Source organism: Erpetoichthys calabaricus, chromosome 4, assembly GCF_900747795.2.
Source record: "Erpetoichthys calabaricus chromosome 4, fErpCal1.3, whole genome shotgun sequence".
Taxonomy (NCBI): domain Eukaryota; kingdom Metazoa; phylum Chordata; class Cladistia; order Polypteriformes; family Polypteridae; genus Erpetoichthys; species Erpetoichthys calabaricus.
The window spans coordinates 120,057,081-120,071,189 of record NC_041397.2 but is presented as its reverse complement, the minus strand read 5'-3'; the positions used below and the strand labels follow the sequence as shown (position 1 = coordinate 120,071,189).

General features: G+C 35.7%; 1 protein-coding gene across 1 annotated transcript in view; it reads left to right on the top strand.

The window, feature by feature from the left end:
- LOC114651130 (cilia- and flagella-associated protein 47-like) overlaps nucleotides 1-14,109 on the top strand; it is a 622,279-nt gene that overhangs the window by 246,598 nt on the left and 361,572 nt on the right. The window contains 1 exon segment of the mRNA XM_051927333.1: nucleotides 11,622-11,702. Coding sequence (XP_051783293.1) covers nucleotides 11,622-11,702 — 81 coding nt within the window.

The window sequence follows — 14,109 nt, the reverse complement described above, 5'->3', positions numbered from 1 at the left end:
CTTTGGAATAGTTTGCTTTTAGTTAATAAACCAGGCAGGAGGGCGCTTAATCATCCATCTTTATTTCTCTTCATGAAAAGGGAGCGCCCCTGTCACTCAAGCTGTTTAAGGGATGTTCCCTGAACAAGATGCAGCAAACATTATTGTAGGTAGCATGTGGTTACACATTTCCACAAACATCAGACATTTGACTTGATTGGTGCAAATTACTCTTGTGTCAGTTACTAGCCATGTTTGCTGTATTCTAGACATTTCAAACACGTTTCACTCCTTCTATGGCTATATCTGTGTATATGACAATGGTAACTTATCTGTGTACATAACCTTAAAACACTTCCTTACAGAAGTACATTCTTTAGTTTTTTGGAAATCTTAGTTCCTCTTTACAAAAATAATTCAAATGTTCACACCTATATCTAGCTAACTGAAACTGACTGCCTGCTTGATTTCACAAGCTCTGCTTCAGAAGCTTCTTATTACACTCAGCAACTGCAAGGTTAAGCTTTTAGCTAACTTTCTTATTTTCCATTTTACTTATGCTTTCTTAACACTAGAATCCCTGAAGCTTACAAAAAAAAGTCGTAATGCTGGGCCACTTTGAGTTCCTTCACAGCTCGTCATCAGCGTCTTTGTTTTGCAAATGTGTTAATCAGCATTGGTAGCAATCAGCCTGCTATCCCATCACCCACCAAGGCAGCTGAAATCTAGTCAGACGCAAAATTCGTTAGTTAAAACTCAAGTCTCTTTATTTGGGAGCTAGGTGTCTGGAATTGTATAGGGTAAATAATATATCCTTATTTGGAATTATTTGGAATACATACATTTAATGTGTGTTCTGTGTCTACAACGATCTGTAAGTGTAGGATGACAGGGAATATGAGCCAAGAAATGTTGAACACATAACTAAAACAGAAACTTTTTTCATGTTATAGTAATTGACAAATTGTTGACATGAAATGTATAATCCATATAAGTCCATATATCAAATAAACACTTTCAGAAAAGGTATAACAAAACAACTGTGTTTTTTTTCAAGAATACAACCAAAGAAAAATAAATTATTCAATTTACATGTTACTGGCAATGTGTAAAAAGTGAAGCCCAACTCTCAATTGATATGAACTAGATACATCAGCTTAGCTGATGCAGAGGTAAGGACTCTTGTCTTATAATCAAGTGGTTATGGGTTTGATTCTGGATTCTCTTTGCATTTACCATTTTGAGTAGTGAGCTGCAAACATTTGATTTGAGTCTGTAACAGCAGGTATAAATTTATGGTTTCAAATTCAGTTTTATTCAAGAATCCAAGAATAGAACTGAATAAAAAAAGCATTCAGATGACTTGTTGATACGAATGTCCATGTGCGAGGAAAAGTAACATCCTTTAGAAGTACCACAAGTTTACACTGAATGTTACAAACTCACATCAAATCTATGTGTTTGTTATATAATAATAATAATCAGCAGCTCACTACTCAAATAGCTAAATTCAGAACCAATGCGGGATTCAAACCTGTTACCTCGCCATTGCTAAGTGGTAGCTTGTTCACTATGCCATCTGCACAGACCCGTGCCAGAGTAGCTTTACCACTGTGACAACTGGTTGAAAATGAAACGTGTAAACACATGTATGCGAACATCTTATACTTTGTACCTACTGATCATTGGGCTTCAGCAACATGTCAATTGGGCAATTTATTTTTCTTAGGTTTTATTCTTCACTAAAAGCATACATGTTTTGTTACATCTTTTGGAAAAGTGTTTCTTGGATATTTGGGCTTCACACATCCTACACTTCATATCAAAATTATGTAAATACTACTATAACATATGAAAAACAATTTCTGTTTTAGCCATGTGTTCAGCATTTCTTGCCTCGCATTTAGTCTGTCATTCTATATTTACACAAATCGTTTTAGATATGGAACACACATGACATGTATACATTTCAAATCATGGCATTTCATTACCTATATAATTTTTTACAAATGCATTTCCAGATAAACACTTCAACACTGACCTCAGGTGTGAGGATTGCAGCAGGGTGATGCCTTCATCTGATTGAATGGGGGTTGGGGTTGTAACAGGATGCATTCTGCTAATCCACATATTTGCAAAACAAAAGCAGGCTAACTGTGCTGTGCTATAAGGAGCTACAAGTTTCTTGGCATATGTCAGGAACATTTAAGGAGGTGAAGGACAATGAAAAAAATTGTAAGCTTCAGGGATTCTAGTGTCAATTCAACAGAAATACATTTATTTATTTGACCCCTGCATTCCCATACTAGTGTAGGTGGAACTGTTCTTATTGCCTTCATCTTAATCTCTTTCACTTCCCTCCCACCCCCATCCCCCTGTGGTCTTGTGAAAAACATTTCTCTGCCCTTGGTCACGTTGCTGGTGCTGTTCCCTGCCTACCACTTGCCAGCAAAACACCCTTTCACAATACATTTACATTTATAATAAGCTGACATTTTTATACAAAGTAATTGATTAATCACATGTACCAATAACATAAGCACATGAAGAAGAGATGAATTTGTTGAACTCACGCAGAGATACTTGTGAGCATTTACCCAGCATTCCTATACATTCTATAAGTAAAGTTTTTAAATCTACTTAAAAATGTCTAGTTTTCAAAATAGTTACTGTACATTAAGAAGCTGCTTAACAAAAGGTGAATCACATTTTTGCGTGATCTTGTAAACATGTTTTCTGTAAATAGTGTATTTGTGGTGGAATTTCAGAAATAACATCTGAGTTTTTAATGTCAATGTCAATTTATTTATATAGCACATTTAAAACAACACAGTAATGCTGTATTAAGTATGTCTACACATGCATTAGAAACCTGATTATTTCAAAAATGCAATTTATACCCTTATTCTGTTTAGAGAAATCGGGATTTTCATCTCTGAGAAAATGGGTTAACACATGTAAACACTTAACAGGGTTGCACTTAAGGATTTCGTAGTCTGAACAGGGGGGTATTTTTCGTACGTGGATTAGTCGTTTAGCCGGATGTAATTGTTGACGATTTGGTCTGATCCTGGATCTGTCGGTTTTTTGAAACTCTTGCTGGAAGTGTTGTCATAGCCACACATCCTAATCCTCAAACCTGCTTGGAGCAGGTTTGTTCTACGTAAACAAGGATTAGTGTACACACGTAATCAGTGACGGTGCGTGGAAGTCATCCAGTCATGGCTTCGCTGTTCATGAATGAGCGACCAATGGATATTGGTGCGCAAATTATATGATGAGAATTTCATATAGAGAGGGTTTTGCGCAATTGGTAAGATCCTTTATTGCTCCTGGAGGAAATTCTTTTCGAAAGATACCGCTTTAGCCGAGGGGGAATATTGTACCTCAAAGATTTATTAGCACCTTATATTCGAAGTCAAACTAGGCAAAGTCGGGCTCTCACAACCACACAGACAGTATGCATTGCTTTGAGGTTTTTTACAAGCGGCACTTTTTATATACTGTAGGCGATGCGGAAAATCTAACTAAAAGTGCAGTTTGTCAGGCAATTCGTAAAGTCTGTTTGGCTCTGAAATATTTCCTTCGGGTTTTCATAGTGTTTCCTGGACACCTGCGTGTGCAGACAATAAAAGAGGCGTTTCATGCCATTGCAGGTAGGCAACACACAGGCAAAAACACCCACAGTTCCATAAACAATCTCAATCAGCCTAACATTCTCATTACCAGGATTTCCAAATGTGATTGGGGCACATGGGGCTGATCAGAATGGAGTTTGATCAAACATTATTTGGAAAATGTATCTCTCCTCCTGATGAATAATCAGACACAGTGTCTTCATCAAATATTTGACCTTCGTCAATATCTCGTTGGTCAGTCACAGGTTCAAGGGATATGACATTCCCTGCAACTGACCCAACAAAAAAGAGGGCTATATGGAACATACCTATGGCACACATGGAGGACAAATATATGCGATGACCATCCTTTACCTGAAATGAAGTGACCACTGCATCCTGCCACTGGTTCGGAGGAGGAGCTTCCCCCTGGAATGCCCTCAGAAACAGGGCGATGGGCATTTTGCTGGAGAGCCAACTCTTCTGCAGGGGTTAGGTCTGGACCGCGTGGACCTCCACCTGCTTTTTGCTTGTCTGCCTTCTTATTAGCTTTAAAATTAATGTTTTTTATATTATATATGATTATTTATGTCAACAATTCTTTAAATAGGTATCTATACTAATAAAAGGCAAAGCCCTCACTGACTCACTCACTCACTCACTCACTGACTGACTGACTCACTCATCACTAATTCTCCAACTTCCCGTGTAGGTGGAAGGCTGAAATTTGGCAGGCTCATTCCTTACAGCTTACTTACAAAAGTTAGGCAGGTTTCATTTCGAAATTCAAAGCGTAATGGTCATAACTGGAACATATTTTTTGTCCATACACTGTAATGGAGGAGGCGGAGTCACGTATCGCGTCATCACGCCTCCTACGTAATCACGTGAACTAAAAACAAGGAAGACATTTACAGCACGAGTCACACGCGGGAAAAACGTTCATTACACAATTGACAAGGCAGCGAAACAATAAGAAGCAAGTGAGTGACGCATACAAGCATCTTCATAAGACACGAGGTATAAAAAAGCACGGTGTAAACCGTAAGTCTAAATTAACTTTATAGAAACGCTCCCGCTGCCGTTTGCAATACCATATTCGCGAGATACAAGTTTAATGAGAAGACACGAGGTATAAAAAAGCACGGTGTAAAGCGTAACCTTAAATTAACTTTATAGAAACGCTTCCGCTGCCGTTTGCAATGCCATATTCGCGAGATACAAGTTTAATGAGAAGACACGAGGTATAAACGAGAGTTTGCATCACTTTGTAACAGAGTTAAAATTGCTGTAGCGAGAAACTTTTAACTGCCGGGTCTTAGCTAACATTAAATAAACCCGTGGACATCGCAACATCACACAAGAGAGCGGCTCACGTGAAGTGACTGAACGCAGCAGGAGTGATCACTTCCATAAATCAAACCTGTTCAAAAAACACATTACACAATTGATAAGGTAGGAAAAGAATATGAAACAAAGCACGGTATAAACCGTAACTTTAAATTAAGTTTATAGAAACGCTGCCGTTTGCAATACCATATTCGCCCCTGCGAAGCGCGGTGATTTTGCTATATATATTAAACTATTTCAACCATTGTATGATCTGCTTCTCGCAACTGAAAGAGGGCACCGCGGCAGAAATTAGCCGACTTGCTCACCAACCACAAGCGTTACCTGGTAGGTAACCACTCATACAATCAGATTGTGAATCAGACTACGAATGCCTGCAATGTAATTTCCCCGATCTACATGCTGTCAAATGAACGAACCACACGCCGTGGCACAACGTTAGGGGCTTCGCCTCTACGTCCGAGGATCAATTCCTGTAAGGGAGTGCAGTGACTGTGTACTCCTGATGAGCCCACAATTACGGCGAAACACGTGTCGCATACTATGCATCTTCAAAGCACGGTGTAAACAGTAAGTTTAAATTGAGTTTATAGAAACGCTCCCGCTGCCGTTTGCAATACCATATTAGATGACTTTGTAACGGAGTTAAAATTGCTGGAGCGATAAATTTTTAACTGCCGGGTCATGTCGCGTGTTCTTGGGTAGGTACACCAAAAAATGTATACATTTATGCATGTAATGGGCAAACAAAAAATGTACTATACCCGAAAGCACTACAGTAGTACTCAATGTATCTTTACTTCTTAAATGTTAATGTTTTACTGTTTAATAATTTATACGCTTCTTATATGTTATTCAGATTCTTTTATCAAAATACCAGTAACAGCACACTGCACGATAACGTGGAGTGAATACACTTGACATGACCATTCATAGTATTTATCCCCTTTCACTGTACGTTTACCATTCGTTTGCTCAGAGGTTGATGCGCTTGCTCTTCACCCTAGCGTCCCGCTGCTTTCTTCTTTCGTCGGCATCTTTTCCCGTTAAAACTGATTTTTTTTAAAACTTAGTATGTTTTCTTTAATTTTTCAGTTAAGCTGGCACTTAAGTCTTCAATTTGCTTCAAGAATAATTAGCGAAGGTGGTAGACAATGAAAACGTCAGCCGTATGCATCCGCCACGCACGCACTGGTGCGCGCAGCTGTGAGTTGATTCTACAATAAAATAAAATAAAGGTAAAAACAGTAATAACTTGCAGCACCGCTATTCAATTACACTTGCCTAACGCCTCTCCTAAGGGGAAATACTGTGGGATCTGGGCATCCGTCAAAGCAGCAATCACAAGCCCGATTAGAAAGCGGGAAGCTGTGATTTGTCCTCTCCCTCCCATGTAACAATCACAGCCCGTGTTGCAACGCACTATGTATGTATATGTATATATGTGTATGTGTGTGTATATATATATATATATATATATATATATATATATATATATATATGTATGTTCATATGTGTGGGAAAGCGAATAGTAGACTTGACGTAGTATATGTGTACCAAATTTCAAGTCAATAGGTGAAACGGTTTGCGAGCTACAGCTGATTTAAAATCCTGGACAGACAAACGAATAGCCACGGTAGCGTATTATAGAAGAACATTTTACTGTTTAATAATTTATATTTATATGCAATGTGCTTCTTTTATATTACTTCATATTCTCATATGATAATGATGTTAATGTTGTTTATATTGATTTCTGTGTTATTGTAAGTGCTCTTTATTTGTGGAAAAATAAATTTGGCAATTAAACTTATTTTATACATACATTTTATGTTTTTCTCTTGCACTCAGTGAGCGAATCCACTGGGTAATCAGCTATATATATATATATATATATATATATATATATATATATATATATATATATATATATATACTAGCAAAATACCCGCGCTTCGCAGCGGAGAAGAAGTGTGTTTAAAGACGTTATGTAAACATATATATATATACATAAACATATATACATATATACATTTATATATACATATACACATCCACATATATAAACATATATCAACATATATATATATACACATACATATACACACATACATACATACACACACACACACACACATATATATATATATATATATATATATATATATATATATATATATATATACATATATATATATATATATATATACATATATATAGACACATACAGACACATATATAGACATATTTGTATATCTACATATATATACATATTTGTATATCTACATATATATACACATACATACATATATATACATATACATATTTGTATATCTACATATATATACACATATATACATATATATACATATACATATTTGTATATCTACATACATACACATATATCTATCTATACATACATGTTATATATGTTTACATAACGTCTTTAAACACACTTCTTCTCCGCTGCGAAGCGCGGGTATTTTGCTAGTATATATATATATATATATATATATATATATATATATATATATATATAGGTGATTACCCAGTGGATTCGCTCACTGAGTGCAAGAGAAAAACATAAAATGTATGTATAAAATAAGTTTAATTGCCAAATTTATTTTTCCACAAATAAAGAGCACTTACAATAACATACAAATCAATATAAACAACATTAACATCATTATCATATGAGAATATGAAGTAATATAAAAGAAGCACATTGCATATAAATATAAATTATTAAACAGTAAAATGTTCTTCTATAATACGCTACCGTGGCTATTCGTTTGTCTGTCCAGGATTTTAAATCAGCTGTAGCTCGCAAACCGTTTCACCTATTGACTTGAAATTTGGTACACATATACTACGTCAAGTCTACTATTCGCTTTCCCACACACATGAACATACATATATATATATATATATATATATATATACACACATACACATATATACATATACATACATACATACATAGTGCGTTGCAACATGGGCTGTGATTGTTACATGGGAGGGAGAGGACAAATCACAGCTTCCCGCTTTCTAATCGGGCTTGTGATTGCTGCTTTGACGGATGCCCAGATCCCACAGTATTTCCCCTTAGGAGAGGTGTTAGGCAAGTGTAATTGAATAGCGGTGCTGCAAGTTATTACTCTTTTTATCTTTATTTTATTTTATTGTAGAATCAACTCACAGCTGCGCGCACCAGTGCGTGCATCGCGGATGCATACGGCTGACGTTTTCATTGTCTACCACCTTCGCTAATTATTCTTGAGGCAAATTGAAGACTTAAGTGCCAGCTTAACTGAAAAATTAAAGAAAACATACTAAGTTTTAAAAAAAATCAGTTTTAACTGGAAAAGATGCCGACGAAAGAAGAAAGCAGCGGGACGCTAGGGTGAAGAGCAAGCGCATCAACCTCTGAGCAAACGAATGGTAAACGTACAGTGAAAGGGGATAAATACTATGAATGGTCATGTCAAGTGTATTCACTCCACGTTATCGTGCAGTGCGCTGTTACTGGTATTTTGATAAAAGAATCTGAATAACATATAAGAAGCGTATAAATTATTAAACAGTAAAACATTAACATTTAAGAAGTAAAGATACATTGAGTACTACTGTAGTGCTTTCGGATATAGTACATTTTTTGTTTGCCCATTACATGCATAAATGTATACATTTTTTGGTGTACCTACCCAAGAACACGCGACATGACCCGGCAGTTAAAAATTTATATTAGTGATGAGTGAGTCAGTCAGTGAGTGAGTGAGTGAGTGAGTGAGTGAGTGAGTGAGTGAGTGAGTGAGTGAGTCAGTGAGGGCTTTGCCTTTTATTAGTATAGATATGTGTGTGTGTGTGTATGTATGTATGTGTGTATATGTATGTGTATATATATATGTTGATATATGTTTATATATGTGGATGTGTATATGTATATATAAATGTATATATGTATATATGTTTATGTATATATATATATATATATATGTTTACATAACCTCTTTAAACACACTTCTTCTCCGCTGCGAAGCGCGGGTATTTTGCTAGTATACCAATATTTACCAGTTTGAAGTATATTCCTGTACTTCACTTTAACCTGTTCCCATGTTCTCCTTGTGCTCACGTTTGATCTGGAATTATGACATATTAAATAATAATTAATCTGACACATAGGAAATGAAACGCTGCATTCAGTAAGTAAAATGCACACTACTTAGCGTTTAATTTGTCGGCCACTTTTTGCCAGCCGTCTTTTCTGGTCTGGGCTGCTTTTGCAGTGTTACCCCTTGTGCATATTAAATCTTGAAATTCTTCATGTCCTTTGAATAAAAGGTCTTGCGCCGCGTGTGTGAAAAAAAAATGCGCCCGTTCTTTCATCATTTTGTTACAGCCTATTAAAGACTTGCTGATCATGTTTTCTAGACTCAATATATATGGGCTTTTCACTCAGTGCTGGCGCGCGAATTCATCTCGTATGATTAGATCCAGCTAGACTAATCTAATACATGGCTGCGTTTGAAAAACCGACCTATCCTGGATGAGTGTCACAGGCATTAACTTATCCAAGATGAGGCACCTGATCTCGGATGATTTAAGTGACATCCGAAAAATACCCCCCAGGTCTCTTGCATTCTGTTAGCTTGGCTGTGTGTTTGCTTGGCTGCGTGTTAGATATGGCTTGAGCCATGGTTAGATAAATGGTGGAAATGTCCATAAAGATACATTTCTTGTTATTCCTTCTTGTTGAAGTAGTCTGTCTCAAAATTTCAGAGATTGATAAATTAATGTTGATGAGCTGAACATACAGTGCTAAGGTCAGCAGCACAATCTTGGGAGACACAGGCATCGTGCTTGTTTTTCGGATTCACTGCGGCTTTTGATGATGCTTCATTTTTTTAGGGCATGTTTTTGAAACCAAAGTGTTCTGCCAAAGAAAATCTCTATAAGTGGACTTGTTCTTGTAAATAGGGTTTTTTTTAGAAACCAGGTATCTGCAAGTTACTCACCTTATCCCTGTTTTTGTGTGCTTTTAAATGCACTCATTGAAAAGGTAAATTATGAGAGTATTAACATTAGTTCCATCTATAATTGTAGTATCATAGTCCAATTCAGGGTTGATGGCTGAAGTGTATCATGGTAGCACTGAGCATTAAGTTATTTACAGTTCATCATGTCAGTTAGTATTTATTGCTCTATTAAAAACAAATTCTAAGTATTCATTTATTGTTCTGTAAAAACAGAATCTAGGCCTTTTTTAAATTCTGCTTAGTGATGGAGCTAACAAGATTTTGTCTTATAGTTTGCAGGTTTTAATTGGATTGAGAACCAGTGGTAATCAAGTAGTAAATTCTATTATGGGTGCATAAGAACATAAGAATTAAGTTTTTTCAAAGAAATGTCGTTGTTTCCAACAGAATAGTTTGAAATTCAAGTGTTCCCAAGTGATCCTTCGACTACTCTACTAAGTACTTACTCTATTAATCTACATTTACCATTGCAAAAATGTATTAAATAATTTACCAGTGGCTGGTTCACTTGTGTTTCTGTTACAGAACTCATATTAAAATAGCAACTGCCATCCATCCTACTTATTCTCCTTATAATTTTAAAAATTCTATTTTATAAACTCTTAATCCAGATTGCCTAAAATCAAGAGATTTGACTTCATTCTTTCTGAATTGCTTGTTCTCCACAATCCTGTAATATAACCCTGTAAAAAAAGTTCCTGTTTAGGCGCTCTTCTCTGGACATTCATCTAATTATGTGCAATATGGAAACTAACACTACAATGTTAATCCTATTAGCTTTTAAAAAGGTTGCCTGTGGGCAGTGTTGAGTCCACAAGGACTCATGCTTTTCATGAACTATTATATCCTGTTCCAAACTGCCCATTGTGAAATTATATTTTCTATGTGCAAAACATTAAATCTAAATGTGACATATACCCAATCAAATCTGATTTTTTTCATGATTCACTTGTCATTTTTTTTAACTGAGTATGGCGTGTTTTGTAATCGACCACATATCTTGTTGTTCTGGCATAATACAATCTTGAATAAAACCCCAACATTTTGAATAAAATAACAAGAGTCAAAAGGGCAAACTCATAGTCAATTCACAAATAGGAGTCTGAGCCACTTCTGTTTGAGGGTGCATTTTGCTTTTCCATTTGTTGGGATTCTAGCCAGAACAATGAGCCCTGTTGTTTATAGACAGTATGGCCCAGTGCCAAAAATCCAAATCTATAAACATTGAGGTCCCCACCATAACCTTGATGCCAGTTATAAATTATCCATGTAAAGACCTATGCTAATGTTATGTACTAGTAAACGTCACTGTTGACTGTCCTTATTTTGACCTTGTAGCTAAGATGTTAAAGTGCAAAGCATTAAGTCTAGGGTTCCTTCCATACCTCTAGTACATTTTGTAAACTAACCCGTGTAAACCAATTAAACTGCACATGCTAACACAGAATTATACAAATCATTGTAATTAGCAAGTTCTCTGTTTATTTAGTTCTGTATGTATCAACACTGCTGCATTTCTTTTTGCATGTTATTACTGAGATCCTAATACATTCACATGATTTATTAATCTGGAGTGTGTCTTGGAATCAAATTGTAGAATACAGCATAATGTTCATTGTTATCGCTTTGTTTGTTTTAGGGTGATCCTGCTGGAATCAAAAAACAGCTTGGCCAAAGTTGGGCCTCAAGAATTCTTGAGGAACTTGGATTTAAAATGCAGGTGAGCTGGTAAAATTTAGGAATAATTTTAAACTTTTTTTGTAGCAACAGGAAAAATATGTTCATTCAGTATATGTTCGTTTTATTACTGAAATATTGACACTGATAATAATTCATTTAACCATTTAAATTTGACATGATTTTAGTAGATAAAAGTATTTTCAAATTAAACTGTTTTCATCAGCTTGTACTGATCCTCACGTCTTTGGTTTTTGGAATTTGTAGCTCAAGTGAAAACATTCATCTTTTCTGTTTTTTATGTTCTATGTTTGTATATCAGAATAAATCAGCAATAGTGCATTTTTATGTAGTACTGTCAGTCTTATGGGTCTTTTACAAGAAAGAGCACCCTGTTGTAACAGGAACCCCTGAAGTGCATGTATGCTCTCAGTATAACTGCTGTTGTACTCAAAAGGGTATATAAGTGGAGGCATCTTCTTTCAGCAGACATAATCAAAAAGGAAATGCATGGGATTCTCAATCAAAGTGCTCTTAAATGTTGTTACCAGCATTGATATTTAGATGACTTTATATAAGATTCTTAAGTGTTTGCTTTCTGAAAGACTTAAGGTAAGGTATTATTTCATGAAAAGAATTACTAATTTTCTTCAGAGCTCTACCAGATGTTTTAATGAACTTAGGGATTCTTTGCTATCGGGGGTGCAAAACACGTTTTTATTTTTCATTTGGCTGTGCTTCAAAGTTTTTAATGGTTTTATTTACCAAGCAGTTCACTTCCTTAGCCTGACATTTCCCTCTCAATTTTAAATTTAACTGATTGTTTATACATTCCAGTTGAGAAAATTCTAAAACAAGGCAACATTCTTTTGCAGCATTTAACATTTCTGCTTTGTAGGTTGGGGCAGAGGGTTTGACTTATGGCCATATCATTGTATGTGTTTCCCTGTGGGTATTATGATTTGATTTAATTTAGACTATTTCTGTATATTCTTGCATGGTTTTACAGTCTTGTTGTCTAACCAATGGGGTTTTAAAATCATTCTGAACCCAGATTTCCTTTCAGTTTTTATTTACAAAAATAAAATGTTAAAATATTTATGCAGCTTCTTGCAGCACCATGTTAGATTTCAGTAGATGTCACCATTTTCTAACTTGTTTTCTTAGCAGGTGGTATAGCATTTCTGTGCAAGGACAACTGGGGTGTGATGCTCTGGCTGTCCTTGGCATCTCTTGTCCCCTGTCATACCCTGGACATTGAAACTCATATACTGAGATGGACTAGGGTGAATGTGGGCTCACGACAACAAGTCATGCTACAAACAGTGCAAAAGTGCATTTTATTCCAAAGAAATTGTCCAAATTATGGTGCAAAAAAGTAATTAATAAATAATCTATAAAATAGTGTAATGAAAGTAAAACCAATAAACAAATTCAATAAATAGTTAAAATGTACAATAAAATCAAAGACAGGATTGTCTTCTCCATTTCACTTTCTCTCTGTCTGTCTGTCTCTCTCTCACTCCCATACCTTCTCACCCTTAGCAGGGCTGAGACACCGGTAAATGAGGTCAACATTGCTGCTCTCTCTTGCTACAGCCACTTTGGTCAATACATGCTGGGACGTTCTTGTCACCGTCCATCAGCATTTGCAGGCCTTTGCGAGCCTATGATTGCTCCTACACCCCTAGAGCGCCATTTCTCTTTCTCTTTCCATATGGCCTCACAACTACTTCGTCACCTCTCTGTTTCACTGTTCCGACCATCCAATACTTCATTCTCTTTCTCCTCTGTTCTTTCTTTTTTATATACTCTAAGCCTCAGTTTGTCTCTCTCATTCTGACGCTGACTTTATATATTCAAGTTTTGACTTTATATATTTGGGAATAACTTTATATATTCCGACGCTGACATTCTGTAATCAGGCTTTGGTGTTATATATTCAGAACACTAACGGTATATATATATATATATATATATATATATATATATATATATATATATAAAATCATTATATTTGCCTGTTTGGCAACCCATAATATATATATACATATTTTTTTTTTTTTATTGAATTTAATACAATCAGGTTAAACTTAACTAAGTTCAATTCAACCCCCACCCATGAGAATGAGAGGGAAGCCAACAGCCAGAGTAAAACTTTTAAGAGTACTAAAGAGAGAAAGCAGTCTTTCTCCCCAATATAAATGTTTATTCTACAATGCTATTAATTAGATCCTGCCAGGTTTTAAAAACAATTTTGAACAGATCCTCCAATTGAGAATTAGATTTTTTCCAATTTCAAATAATATATATCATCAGTTACCCACTGACTTAGAAGAGGTGGGCTAGGATTCTTCCAGTTGAGCAAGACAAGTCTATGTGGTAATAGTGAAGTAAAGGCATTAGTTTGTTTCTCCTTCTCCACTTTAAGCCCATCTGGGAGTACACCA